Source organism: Candida dubliniensis, chromosome 7, assembly GCF_000026945.1.
Source record: "Candida dubliniensis CD36 chromosome 7, complete sequence".
NCBI classification, from domain to species: Eukaryota; Fungi; Ascomycota; class Pichiomycetes; order Serinales; family Debaryomycetaceae; genus Candida; species Candida dubliniensis.
The window spans coordinates 404,967-419,230 of NC_012866.1; the positions used below are offsets into that span (position 1 = coordinate 404,967).

Consider the following 14,264-nt stretch of genomic DNA (forward strand, 5'->3'; position numbering starts at 1 on the left):
CCAGATTGAGTTTTGCCGATCTCTTCGATTTCTTTTCTCGTTTGTTTTTCTTTCCAACTTTTTTCAATCTATCTTGCTTAAACAAGCCACACCTGTTTTGCATGCTACTACACCGACTAGTACCCAGAGTGATACCGAGAGTTGGAAAGTATATTAGACCTTCTTGGGTTTTACACTTTCTGACCTCGTCAGATGCTGACAATTTAACACATGAGAATAGAAAAGTTATCATTACTGAAAGCGGAAAAAATCACATCGATTCCAAGTATTATCCTCTGATTTCAACCGTTCGTCAAAGACTATCAGCTAGTGAAAAACTAAGAGTCAAGGAATTTTGTAAAGACTTTAAAGATGTTGTCAAATTTCTGGATGTGGATAATAACCGACTGTTTGAGAATTATTTGCTTGAAGGGAAGATAACTAGCATGAGAAAATCAGGCAAAGCTATGTATTTTATTGATATAATCCAGGACAATTGTTCAGTACAGATTATGGCAACTAATAAATTAATGGGGATGGATCCCGCTGCTTTTAATGAGTGTCACAGTTTTTTCAAAATTGGCGATTATATTGCTGTTAGGGGTTACGCTTCGAGAACCAAAACTGGGGAATTGACTTTGAAATTGAATAAACCCATTGAAATGTTGACACCCGTTTTACTGAAGGTACCAAATAGATTAGAGGATCGTGGCTTGATTAATAATAATAGAGTGTTAAATTATTTGGTGAACCCAGATTCCAAAAATGCAATAATTGTCAAGTCGAAAGTCATTCAAGCAATTCGAAATTTTTTACTTGATAGAGATTTTTTGGAAGTGCAGACACCGATATTGAGTGGTCAAGGCACTGGCGCTAATGCAACTCCATTTGTGACAAAATTCAAGGGGGATCCCGTTCATTTGCGTGTTGCACCGGAATTATGGTTAAAGAAATTAGTGATTGGTGGGTTTGACAGGGTATTTGAAATAGGCAGTAACTTTAGGAATGAAGGCATTGATATGACTCACAATCCTGAGTTTTCAACTTGTGAATTTTATCAAGCTTACACCAGTTTGGATGAATTGATGAAAATGACAGAAGATATGTTTGGTTATGTTTTTGCCAAATTGGGGGTTACAAACAAATTCCCTGTTGGTAATTTCCCAAAATATGAGTTTCTTCCTACGATCGAACAAAAGACTGGAATCCCCATAACTGATTTGACATTGGATGGATTGGTTAATTATTACAAGAAAATGAACTTGACCATACCACCGAATCCCAATCCGGTTAAATTGTTGAATAATTTGTCAGAAAGATATTTAGAATCAATTTGTTCGGAGCATCCAAATACCCCAGTCTTTATATATAACCAACCAGAGATTATGTCGCCATTGGCAAAATCAACCACAGATGCTGCAGGTAATAGAATTTCATCGAGGTTCGAATTATTTATTAATGCCAGAGAGATGGCCAACGCATATGAAGAAGAAAATGATCCATGTAAACAATTGGAAAAATTCAAGTTGCAGCAACAAATGAAGACTGCTTATAATGACCAAGAAATGTTGATTCCAGATCATAATTATGTTCGAGCAATGGAATACGGATTGCCTCCCACAGGTGGTTGGGGATGTGGCATTGATAGACTTGCAATGTTAATTGCAGGAGCAAATAGAATTGAAGACGTTCTAACATTTGGGACCTTGCTGTCTGTTTTGAAGAATTGATGGCATAAATACAAAACAAACACGTTAACAAACTTGTAAATAGTTGAGAGCCAGTTGGGCTGTGTATCTTTCTATAAAAAATGTCTATATAATTAAATAAATAATTTGCAACAAATATGAAAGCTGTCTGAGATCCCAGTTTTACAGAAGATATCTTTTGACATTCTCGTAGGCGACAAAAGTAACACACGTTGCAGGTAGAACTCTTAGAATATTTGCGCCTATTCCTTTGTAAAACCCTTTTAGTCCACCTTCTTTATAATACAACTCTTTAATTACGGAAATAATATCTAATGAAGAGTCTTGGGAATACTGTAGTCTTGATCTAACGACCTGGGTGGGATATAGAATCAACATACTAATGATTTTCGACGACGCCGAAGAGTACAAATACTGCCAAGTTGTCAAATGTGATGTTGTGCCAATACTGTCTGACCTATGATTACCACTCAGTAAATACACTTTGATATGGTCATATATGGTTATTTGTAAACTTGCTTGTACAACCAGAAAAAGACTGGGAATGGTACCTTTCCAAAAACTAGTGATTCCTTCTTTCGCTAGCATTTGTTTTACACCATCTGTAACTGATCTATAAGCATTGGATTCATTTCTTGAGCTTCCTAATATTCGTGTTTTCAACACCCATAATGGATTCGTTATAATGGAAGTCGATAACCCCGCTAATACCGATGAAGTGAAATAATTCAATGTAGTGTTACTGGTGTCGACTTTGCTTTTAAATTCGGCATACAAGGCAAAATAAATTCCCCAAGCAGAAATGTTCCCAATTAAGTTTGGAGTGATACCTCGATAGTACTGGATCAAATAATTGAATGCCTTGGGCTTGTGATTCGATTTGTATGTTACTTTTGCATCTTGGTTTATCCTGTTAATCACAGATATTACCGATTCTAAGGGATGCGAAGTTTTAGGTGTATCTCGAGATAACTGGAGTCTGATCTTGATAACATCTAAGGGATGGGTGACTATTGTTGTTGAGAATCCAGCGAGCAAACCTGATATGACTTCAATTTCACGTGGAGAAAAACGGGGAGCACAAAACTGCTGCCTAGTTGTATTCAACCCCATATAGCTGAATCTTTATAAGTATATATTTATGGGGGTGGGGGAATTCAAATTTGGGGTTTAAAGAATTGTTTGTGTATACGATGAGTTTGACCACGGATTTGAAAAATTTCAATTTTCCATTGCACTTGCTGGATTTGCAAATCATACAATGTACATCAAGAGTTGCATTAATTTGGTCTAAACCGAAAAAGAAAAAGAAGAGTAACAAGACGGTAAGGCAATGCTCAGTTTGTAATAGACTTCTGGTTAAATTCAGTGCAAGCGCCGTTTGATCAACTAACTTTAATGGGTGATAATCGAAAGAAAAATCGTTAAATAAAATAATATACACACAATCATCTCTGAACTCTATATACATATATGCAACTTGCATCAGGAATTGGTTTTATAAACTGCCATCCATGAAATTCTCTACCCTTATATCTCCTTGCATATTCTAAAAACGTAATTGATTTTACCTTGTTTTGTTTCAGTTATTTTGTTTTTCTTCTAGCTAATACAACGGTTGTCTCTGTAGTAAAAACTTCAGTTTCCCTACTTAAGCAGATGGAAATGGAGATAACAAGTTTAAGATAGATGGTTTATTTGGAGTAGCAGACCAACCCAAGTATAAAACAAATGGAATAAACCCATAATGAGCAACAGTTTTAGAATAATCCAACAACTTGATTATTCTTTCTTTGGATTCATCGGATAAAGTAAGTTGGAATTTTGATACTGATGATTCACCTGCCATTTTTGCTTATGTGATATGATTTGGTTATGTAATAAAACTATTGGGTTGAACAATCTAATTTGCAAATTCTGTAAAATTGGCCAAAAGAACGAAAAATTTTTAAATTGAGTGCGCACATATATTCAATCCAATTTTTTGGTAATATGAACACGACCAAAACTAGAGAGAGATGTAATTTGTCAATATGTTTGGCATGCCTTTTCAATCTTTTCCATATATATATATATATGAATATCATAATCTGCCTAACTTTTATCATATTCTAAAATATACTTAGCAATGTGGGAATAGTTGTTTAGGTTTTTTGTAGAGTTTTTCTACCACTGAGTGAGTTGTCTCATATTCAAGTGTGTCACTTTTCTTGTTTGACTTGTTTGTGCATTGGGTTTGAAAGAAAACAGAAGAGGAGACCTACTTCTTTATCAACCTTCTAAATAAACGTGACCCTTTCCTTTGCAAACGAGTCTGTAAATAAATAGTGAAGTAAATCCTTTTCGATTCCAGGAGGTATACGCTACCAAACAGTGTAAAAAGTCGTGTAAAAAAGTGTGAGAGAGAGGACAAAAAAAATAAATATGGTAGGAAAAACAACACCAGCAGCAACAGCAACAGCAGCCAATAAAACAAATTTATTTTTCTATTACTACTAATGCTTTAACAAGAGAGCAGAAAGAGAAAAAAAAAAAAAAATTTCGTTAGTTGACATAGTAAAAGAATATTAAACCGTTCAGTATAACCAACCAGTTGACCCACAACACTTGTGTCCCAATTCACCTCCTTTCTCCTCCTTCATTTACTTGTTTCCACAACATTTCCTATTTATTATTCTAATTCACATATTCATATATATATATATTAACACTCCTATTGGTTCTAAAGCAAACAATGTTAAGATCTGCCAGTAGAATATCTAGACACAGGTTATACCAGTCTTTGTCATCTCAAATTAGCAAGCAATCTGTCAGAGGTTACGCAGCAGCAGCAACCTCGTCCGGTCCTGAAAATAGACCATTGGTAACTCCATTGGGGAGACATCCACAAAAGTATTCGACCCCAGCACCAGGGTTTGGTCCTACTACATTTACTGAAGTGTTAGACGATGTAAATATTACTTGGGATAAAAATGATGATCCAGATAGATTGGAAAAGCAAAATACCAAAATTCGTCATTTCACTATAAATTTTGGTCCACAACATCCAGCTGCTCACGGTGTGTTGCGTTTAATTTTGGAATTACACGGGGAAGAGATTGTTCGTTCTGATCCTCATGTCGGATTATTACATAGAGGAACTGAAAAATTAATCGAGTCTAAAACTTATATGCAAGCATTGCCATATTTCGATCGTTTGGATTATGTTTCTATGATGACAAACGAATTGGTGTTTGCATTAGCCGTGGAAAAATTGTTAAATGTTGAAGTTCCATTAAGGGCCAAATACATCCGTACCTTGTTTGGAGAGATCACTAGAGTTTTAAACCATTGTATGTCGGTCTTGACCCATATTATGGATGTCGGTGGTTTGACTCCATTCTTGTGGGGTTTCGAAGAGCGTGAAAAATTGATGGAATTTTATGAACGTGTTTCTGGTGCTAGATTACATACAGCATACTTCAGACCCGGTGGGGTTTCTCAAGACTTGCCTGCTGGATTATTGGATGACATTTATATGTGGGCCACCCAATTTGGTGATAGAATTGATGAAGTTGAAGAATTGTGTACTGATAACCGTATCTGGAAAGACCGTACCATTGGCGTAGGTGTTGTTTCTGCTGAAGATGCTTTGAACTATTCATTGAGTGGTGTCATGTTGAGAGGTTCTGGTATCCCATTTGATATTCGTAAATCTCAACCATACGATGCATACGATTTAGTCGATTTCGATATTGCTGTTGGTATTAATGGTGATTGCTACGATCGTTATTTGATCAGAATGGCTGAATTCAGACAATCATTAAGAATTATATTCCAATGTATCAATGATATTCCTGAAGGACCTGTCAAAGTCGAGGATTACAAGATCTCTCCTCCACCAAGATCATTAATGAAAGAGGATATGGAAGCTTTGATACACCATTTCTTATTATTCACAAAAGGGTATGCTGTTCCTCAAGGGGAAACTTATACTGCTATTGAAGCACCAAAAGGTGAAATGGGAGTATATGTTGTTTCTGATGGTAGTGAAAGACCATATAGATGTAAAATTAGAGCCCCAGGTTTTGCACATTTAGGGGCTTTTGATCACATTGCCAGAGGTAATTTGTTAGCTGACGCTGTGGCAATTATCGGTACTATGGATTTAGTGTTTGGTGAAGTTGATCGTTAAACAAAAAGACGATACAGAAAAGCTCTATCAATATATAAATGAAGACGTTCAAAACAATACAGAGAAATCCACAATCAAGTGTATAGAAGGTTGCATATTTACAAAATATATTTTGTGTATTAAGGAGAAGTATTCTTCTCTGAAATGTATATTACCAATTATTCAGTAATTCGTATTAATTTTCTACTCATTGTTGTTGTCTTCCTTTTCTTATGCATGGGTAATTAGAACACCACTTGATAAAGTAAATATAGCGAACTACCTGCACCTCCAAGTATTGCAAATGCTTTAAACATTGAGGAATCCTCATCCGTAGAGCGAGGTTTTTGGTACATATTTTGATGAAATGCCGTTGATGCAGATGATCCATTGAAAGTAGTTGATTCTCCATACTTTGGTGAGGAATTTGATCCCGAGAAAGAAGGATTGGTATTTCTGATCATGTTGACATGACGTAGTAAATGTTTGGTTTTTAATTCTTGCAGGATGTTATCATGATTAGACCGAGTAATTTGATTTAATATTTTGGTTTGAGTACTTTGGTCCAAGTATTTATCAATTAACCGTTGCTCAAATTTCAAATTTCGATTTAGATGCTCTTCGTAATCAAAATGAGGCACGTCATATCGGTCACCATAGTTTACATGTTCTCCAGTAAATTTAGCATTGGAGTTGGTATTATCAGGAGTATATCCATTATGGAACCTAACTTTATGTCGTTTAGTATTTAGACCCAGAGACGTATAATAATGTGATTTATTGGTTTTTGAATGATATTTAGCTTCGCCATAATACTTGTTGTTCCATTCACGTTTATGATTCAAATTGATTGATTGGTCATACGCTTTTTTCCGTTTCAGGTCCTTCAATACTTCGTAAGAACTAATCATCTGCATATATTTCTCTTTTATGGCATCCTTCTCGTCGTCTGATAAATGTTGGTTCAAGTCTGGGTGGTATTTTTTCAGTAGTTTCTTAAATTGAAGTTTGATTTCTTTGATCGATGCTGTTGCGGGAATTTCTAATATCTGATAATGGGTAAGATTGTTGCTGGCTTGAGTCGATAAGAACCTTATAGTGTTTATCACGGAGTGTTTTGTGGTGAATATAGAAAATGATGAATATTTAAGATGATTCATTGAAAGATAACTAGTTTTGATTTATTAGTAAATGATCCTATTTTTTTTTTTATTTTTTTTTTGTGAAGATTTTGAGCCAAAACTTTCGAATTGGTGGGGATTGAACAAAAAAAAAAGAAAAACAAACCCCACCATAATTAATTTGTACCAATTACCGATATCGAACATCCACAAAATAAACTGCTTCAGCAACATCTACACCAAGGTTTAGGAAATATGTTTACTAGAAAGAATAAAATATGACTACTACCTACATCCAGCTAGCAAATGTTACACCAGCAACGACTCAAACCGAATATATTAAAGAAATTCCAGTCGATATTGTATTGTGGGAAGAATAGTGTTTTTATCATGCAGATTGTAGAAGTCCTACAAGACGAACTATTGAACAACCATGGATAAGATTGGCCAGGAAAACAAATAACTACATGGAGCTCATAAAGACAAGAAATCGAAAACAGTATTGAATTTGTTGGATTTATTTACAGGTATCTGATCATAGCAAAAAGAACCCACAAACTTCTGTAAATGGAAAACAAAAGAATGGAGTTGGTATCAAGAATTAGGTTGTCACGTTATCTTTGATTTGACAACATATTAAAGACACACATTCGTGCCAAAAACAAAACAACTTTATAACTTTGACGAGAGAATGGGACGGTAGATACACAAATGAATCATGGCTGGTAATTTTATTCAGATCTGTCTTGGTTACTTGGATGAGAAGAGCATTGGCCCTTGTAAAACAAAGATCCGTTGTATATAGAAATAGAGTTTCGGCCGTGAGAGAAAAATGCTGTTAAAACTTTGATTACTGCAACCATAATTTGATCACTTTTAAAAAGCTTCTAAGTCTAATTTTGACTGTTGTTGATAATCGATGTTTGTGGATACCATGGTGGTGGTTGTAATTAGTTGCCAGAGTATGCGGTGTGTCATAGAATTTCTTTTTACAGGAAATGTGTGAGCGCCTGTTATCTGGATAAATTTCTTTTTTTTTTTTTAGGGTTTCGCTTTTTCCCAGTTTTGGTGTTTGCCAGTTTCCTCTGTCTTGTGGATTTCTTTGTTTTATGTACTACTTCTTGGTCACAATTACACGTATAAAGCAATTTCGTTTCTCTTTTTTGCTTTCAACTTTTATTATAGGCGAACACTACTGGACTGAGTGCTATCGCCCACTACTACCGAATAACCTGCCACTCATTCCACCCAACTACTCGCACCCATCACAGTAGTTAATTTCATCACCACCACACTTTTTTTTCCTTCCTCTCCTGCCAAGTTTAATATACTTCCCAAAGAGAATTCTTTTGGCTCTTTTTTTTTTTTTTTTACATTTTCAACTCTTACTTTTCTTCTTGTTTCCCAACTTTAGTCTAATTTCTAATAAATCTTTCTTTCTTACTTTCTCTTTCTTGTTTCATTTATCACCACCACTCTCCTATACTACTACTATTATTAGCATATTTTATTGTTTTCCAATAACAACATAATAAGTCAAACAAAAGAAATCAAACAAAAAAAAAAAGAAATCAAAACAAGAAACCACCAACTGAGAGGGAGAGAGAAAAAAAAAATTTATATAGATTACACACAGAGACAAAAACAATTACAAATACATTTCATTATCATTCTCAACAACACAACAACTTCTATCAACATAAGCATTTAGCATCACCTCCCACATCAGAGTAGATAAATCATTTACCATGTCATCTAAATCAGCAGCAGCTATCTTACAGCGACAATATAAGGACTTGACTGATCCAAAAAAAGGAATTCCCTCATTTCACATTGAGTTGGACGATGACAACATTTTTTTATGGAATATTGGTGTCATGGTATTAAACCCTGAGTCATTATATCATGGTGGTTATTTCAAGGGCCAGATGAGATTTCCTCAAGACTTTCCCTTTTCGCCACCAAGTTTCCGATTCACCCCTGCATTATATCATCCAAATGTTTATCGTGATGGTAGATTGTGTATTTCTATATTACACCAAGGCGGCGATCCTACCAGCGACGAACCAGAAAGCGAAACCTGGTCGCCGGCACAAACAGTCGAAAGTGTTTTGATTTCCATTATTTCCTTGTTGGATGACCCCAACGGCAACTCACCTGCCAATATTGACGCTTCTGTTGAATTTAGAAAGAACTACAACGAATACAAAAAGAAAGTATTACAAGAAGTTGAACGGTCCAAAAAAGATATTCCAGAGGATTTCATTATGCCTGAAACTTCTGACAACGCTTATTCAAACTACCACAACTTGAAAAACAAAGAGGTGGTCGAGGAACCAGTGGACGAAGATTTTTGGTATGAGAGCGAAGAAGAAGAAAGCTTTGATGAAGAAAGTTTGATGGATGAAAATATGGACGATCAGTTTGAAGATGATGACGAAGAAGAAGAGGATGACGAGGATGAAGATATGGGTGGGAAATAATACAACTAATATCCATTAGTATGCATATCATTAGCAACATATCACCACCCACTAACAACACAAAGGGATGCCTTACCAGCTTTTGTTCGTAGACGTGATTCAAATCATACAGTTATCTCTTTGTATGAATTGTTTGGCATCCTTTGTTTCCTCCTCCTCCATTTTTTTTTTTTAACTTTACTGATTCCATTCTACCTTTTTGTTCTTATAGTTTTCCTTCTGTTACGATTTATTTCTTTCTTGGTCATATAATATTATTGTCTTAATTTTTTATTGGTTGATGTACTTTTTGCTTTAATACTACTATTTTTTTTTTTTTTTACAGGTATGTTAATTTTAATGGTTTAGTAGTTCCAGTAGTAGCATCTTTTTATCTTGTTGTCGAATCTGGGTTGTCTTAGTTTTATATATCCCAAAATTTGCATATATTCTTGATAAATGTTTACGTATATATACACACTCTTGTTTTCTTGTTCTACAAAAGACTATTTATTCATTGTTATATCCAAGTAATCCATCATGTAAACTCAGTACCAACCCGTCCATTTTCAATTTCACAAATGCATCTATTTCAACTTCCAGTTGTCTAGTCCCATTTACCTTGACATCTTCTGCACCCCCGTTGACAGCCTCTTCAGAATCGTTATTATTATTACTGTCACTTTTTGTTTTTCCATCCCTGTTGTCAACTCGACCATCATAGTATACCGCTAAATACATATCAAGACATCGTTCAATCATGCATTTTAATCCCGGCTCAAATTGTATTATACTCCAAGTTTCATTCTTCTTATCATTGCCATTGTCACTTTCTTTAGGCTTGTTTAATGAATTGTATGCAATTATCGAATATATTTTGTAGTCTTGATCACTAATACTAGAACCAGAATCTGCACCCGACGAGCCCAAGGTCGAACTAACAGTTATTAATGGAATACCTTGTTTGGATAATAATGAAATCGACTTGATTGAGTGGGTAGATGTTGGTATTGATGTTGTGGATTGGGAGTTGGACTTGGAGTTGAGTGTTATTGGGGTTAATCCCTGTTGTAAAATCTTCGAAATTTGTTTTTGCTGTAACATTTTATTATCCTCTGATCTTAAGTCTTTCTTTTTTTCTTTTCTTCTCTTTGTATTGAGTTTGATTAGAGTACGCTATCCCTAATTGTATGTTTGGTTAAGATTATATGTGTGGACTCTCTTCTGTTTCTTGAATGGAACTATCTAAAAACTCAATTTGTTCCGATTTTTTTTTTTTTTTCTCATTCACACAGTTGTCAAAAAAAACAAGCCTGTTTCTCTCAGGGCACTAGAGGAAGATGCGGTATCATCTTACTAGCTCTTATTATTATTGTATAAATAAAAATATATAATCTATATATATGTGTATCTATATCCGTGTATATGTCCATGATACACAATCTATAAGGCAAATAACCCTGTCCTTTTCTTTCCAAATGGATAAATAATTAACGCTGCTGCAAATAATCCCACACTGATACCAATGGACACTTCCACCATTGTTGCACCAAAACTCAATGAACTGGCATCTGTTGTTACTGTTCCACCACCGTTACTACTACTTTTGTTCGTGATTTGATCAGCAGTGTTCAATCCAGATATCAATGAACTCTTGGAAGCAATACCGGAAGGCACTTGAACAAAAATTGCCGGCAACATCGCTGACACTGCCATCCCTTTCCAGATTCTGGAATACAAGTTTCCCAAAACTCCAACAATAAATGCACCAATACATGCAGTGAATTCAGTCACCGTAGCAAAATGCTTCCCGGCATAGTATGACCCAATGTAACCGATACCAGCAATAACAATCATAATTGGCACTTGATTCCACCGAGCCTGATTAATTAACCCTAAACATAAGGCAAACATCGGTACAAACAAAATTCTCCACTCGTCCCTAATACCGTGACCCACTGGACAAGAATTGGCCGAAGTAGCATTGTGATCAATCCATCCATACAATGCAGCTCCCAAAGTAATACCAAACCCTAAAAATAACGAATAAATAATCGCATAAAACATTCGAACGGCACCTGCCACCAAATTTCTTGACTGCAATTCTAGCGAACCACACAAAATAATATACCCCGGCAAGATAATCGCCAATGAACCTTGAGCAATGGCCAGGAAACAAAATAACTTTCCACCTTTAATTGACCCAATTCCTCGAGCAATGAAAGCCACCACAATGGCTGCTGATACTTCAAACACTGACGAATACAAATTGGATATGGATGAGACATAAAACTGCAAATACCCAACACACAACCCAACACCGAATGATATAGGTAAATCTAGCCATCCGCCTTCAAAAGCAAATGGCGTCACAGCCAATGAGCCCAACCCATAGAAGAAAACACACAACCAAGGTGGGTATCGACTTTTGCTTTTCAATAAGTCATCTAGCTTTTTGGAAGCATCTTCAACCCCAATTAAATCATGAATCACCGATTTATAAATCTTATGAGTATCGGCCAATTTAGATAGATTGATTCCTTGGGCACACCTAACTAAATGGACTTCAGAGGTTCTTGTGGCAGCATCACCAAATGAAATTAACATACATCCAGGAAAATAGATAAATTGCCCATCAATCTCCAAGACCCTTGACGTCATAACCATATATTCTTCCAAACGATGGGTTGGTGCCCCAAACAACATCAAGGCTCGACACATATTCATAATAAACCGCTGACGTTGCAATATATCAGCAATGTGAACCGTGATTCTCAATCTTTCGGCACGTTGCTTATGTCTCAATTTTTTCAACTTTTGTACTGGTTCTGTTGTCTTTCTCTTGGGCATTTTTGGACGAGCATTTTGGAATGATGGTAAATTGGTGTTCATTACATTCTCATCGTCATTACCATTAGATAACTCAAATTTATCGTTGGAAAACTCCTCCAGGTTTGACGAGCCTTGAGTTTCAACAGTGTTGGTACGAGTATGCGAATGATGTTTGAGTTTTTGAGCTGCCTTATTAAACATTGCTTTGGAGCCTCCTTTAATCCCCAGCTTTAATTTGTGTTGCAAGTCAACATTCAGGGAGCTCTTGAAGTCTTTATAATCGTCTGAATCATAACTATCATCAATTGATGCTGTGCCAGTTGTACCAGTGCTTACTCTGCTCAAGGAGCTGGCAGATTTTTGTTCCTGTGGATTTTGATATAATCTTAACAACGATGACAAAACCCCAGCTTGAACTTGTTTGGGTGGCGCAATGTAGTCACCATCCATATCATGAAGAAAGTCATTGGGTGCTTGGTGGAGCTCTTGATTGTTGGGATTTGCTCCGCGTAAAAATAAATCCGGATTAGGTGTGTAAAATGGGTTTTCAGCTTTTTTGCGTTCTTCTGATGCACGTCTTTGTGCTAGCTCCTCATCCACCCCTGGAGAGGAAGATAAAGATGATGATTCTGCCGCTGTGGATTGTTTGTTGTTTTTATTATTGTTTATCTTTTCATTGAGTAAATGTTGACTTGGACTTTGACTAGGAGAGATTTCAGTGCTAGGGGCAGCACTCGATTGCTGAGAGTGACTTAAGCTATTGGTCCCAGCACCAGGGACATGTTGCTGAATCAATTGTTTTGCCTCTTCACTTAAATCTTCGAAATTTAAGGGTTGCATTTCGAAGGCATCACGGTCATTCTCATGAGCAGCAAAACCTACTCTTCTTTCTTCATCAAGGTTCCACCCTCTTTCATCTTCTTCTTTAATCACTCTGGAAGCGCCCGGTGCTAAACCACCACCGCTCAACCCTTGATTAGTCCCAAAATTCAAAACACGACCTAAAAATGTATCGCTATGGGAGATGTCTTGGTTCATTGAATCGACTGGAGTAGAATCAACTAATGACATTTTTCTTAATATTCCCTTGAGTCTTCCTCCAGAACCAGAAATGTTGGTGTCTCCAGACGTGGTACTTCTCCTACCAGTACTTTCTCTGGAACGATTCGAGCTTGTAGATCTCCTTCCCATAGAAGGCATTCTTGGGGATATTGGTGCTCGCGTATCAGTAGTCTCACTCATTGATTTTTTTCTTGAGATGCGACTTGAACGACCCGATGAAGCATTTGAATACGTCTTGTGCACTGCTTTTGGCACTTTGTTATTTTCTTCCTCTTCTTCTTCGTCCTCGTCAGATGAATCTGTTTCATAATATTGTTGAGGAGGATGATTTTGATTCAAAACAGCAAAGTCACTATGTGTTTCATCTTCGATGTCGTCAATACCGTTGCCATCATCGTCACTACTGTCGTCACCTTGGCCATGTAAAGATTTGGGTTTAATTCCATCTGCGTTGAACTGAAAATGAGATAAATTGTTCTTTGTGTTATCAAAAACATTTAAATTTTTGTCATCGTTAAACTGGCCGTCATGAAAAGGGGAATCGTCATCCTCGTCATCATCGTCTGAACTGACATGTGTTGAGGATGTGGGTGAGATGAGACTTCTTCTATTTGTCGCAGCAGACAAGTTCCTCAAATGTTTATCATTATTGTTACCAAATTTATGATTGCTGCCGGCTGTTATCTTCTTTGCTTTTGCTAGGTTACTAGCAGTTTGTTTAGCAATGGTGGGTTTTTCATGCTTTTTATAGTTTTGCTTTCTGATTTCTTGTAAGTTTAATTGTCGCTGAGGTAATTGAATATGAAAGTGATTACTAGGCTCTTCATCTGATGAAGAGCTATCATATGTTGGTCGATTATCCGACATTTATTGAAATCTTTCCAAAAAATATGTGAACGTTTGTTTTCCTAGCAAATTGATGGATGTGTATATTCTAGGTAATCTC

General features: G+C 36.1%; 7 protein-coding genes across 7 annotated transcripts; 3 read left to right on the forward strand and 4 right to left on the reverse strand. All coding sequences in view use genetic code 12, as the record gives it.

The window, feature by feature from the left end:
- Nucleotides 1-101: 101 nt before the first annotated feature.
- On the forward strand, nucleotides 102-1,709 carry CD36_71690 (lysine--tRNA ligase, putative; the record flags this gene model as incomplete). Its single annotated transcript, XM_002421342.1, has 1 exon — nucleotides 102-1,709. One exon carries the CDS (start codon nucleotides 102-104, stop codon nucleotides 1,707-1,709), a length of 1,608 nt encoding a protein of 535 aa, XP_002421387.1.
- A 141-nt stretch (nucleotides 1,710-1,850) lies between these two features.
- CD36_71700 (mitochondrial flavine adenine dinucleotide (FAD) carrier protein, putative) lies at nucleotides 1,851-2,801 on the reverse strand (the record flags this gene model as incomplete). Its single annotated transcript, XM_002421343.1, has 1 exon — nucleotides 1,851-2,801. One exon carries the CDS (start codon nucleotides 2,799-2,801, stop codon nucleotides 1,851-1,853), a length of 951 nt encoding a protein of 316 aa, XP_002421388.1.
- Nucleotides 2,802-4,422: 1,621 nt separating this feature from the next.
- On the forward strand, nucleotides 4,423-5,862 carry CD36_71710 (NADH-ubiquinone oxidoreductase subunit, mitochondrial precursor, putative; the record flags this gene model as incomplete). Its single annotated transcript, XM_002421344.1, has 1 exon — nucleotides 4,423-5,862. One exon carries the CDS (start codon nucleotides 4,423-4,425, stop codon nucleotides 5,860-5,862), a length of 1,440 nt encoding a protein of 479 aa, XP_002421389.1.
- Nucleotides 5,863-6,086: 224 nt separating this feature from the next.
- Nucleotides 6,087-7,001, reverse strand: CD36_71720 (DnaJ like protein, putative; the record flags this gene model as incomplete). The annotated part of the gene is made up of 1 exon (XM_002421345.1): nucleotides 6,087-7,001. The coding sequence occupies one exon, from the start codon at nucleotides 6,999-7,001 to the stop codon at nucleotides 6,087-6,089; it is 915 nt and encodes a 304-aa protein (XP_002421390.1).
- Nucleotides 7,002-8,710: 1,709 nt separating this feature from the next.
- CD36_71730 (E3 ubiquitin ligase complex SCF subunit, putative) lies at nucleotides 8,711-9,445 on the forward strand (the record flags this gene model as incomplete). The annotated part of the gene is made up of 1 exon (XM_002421346.1): nucleotides 8,711-9,445. The coding sequence occupies one exon, from the start codon at nucleotides 8,711-8,713 to the stop codon at nucleotides 9,443-9,445; it is 735 nt and encodes a 244-aa protein (XP_002421391.1).
- A 489-nt stretch (nucleotides 9,446-9,934) lies between these two features.
- Nucleotides 9,935-10,528, reverse strand: CD36_71740 (conserved hypothetical protein; the record flags this gene model as incomplete). Its single annotated transcript, XM_002421347.1, has 1 exon — nucleotides 9,935-10,528. One exon carries the CDS (start codon nucleotides 10,526-10,528, stop codon nucleotides 9,935-9,937), a length of 594 nt encoding a protein of 197 aa, XP_002421392.1.
- A 339-nt stretch (nucleotides 10,529-10,867) lies between these two features.
- CD36_71750 (pheromone-regulated membrane protein, putative) lies at nucleotides 10,868-14,185 on the reverse strand (the record flags this gene model as incomplete). Its single annotated transcript, XM_002421348.1, has 1 exon — nucleotides 10,868-14,185. The coding sequence occupies one exon, from the start codon at nucleotides 14,183-14,185 to the stop codon at nucleotides 10,868-10,870; it is 3,318 nt and encodes a 1,105-aa protein (XP_002421393.1).
- Between the last annotated feature and the right edge of the window lie 79 nt (nucleotides 14,186-14,264).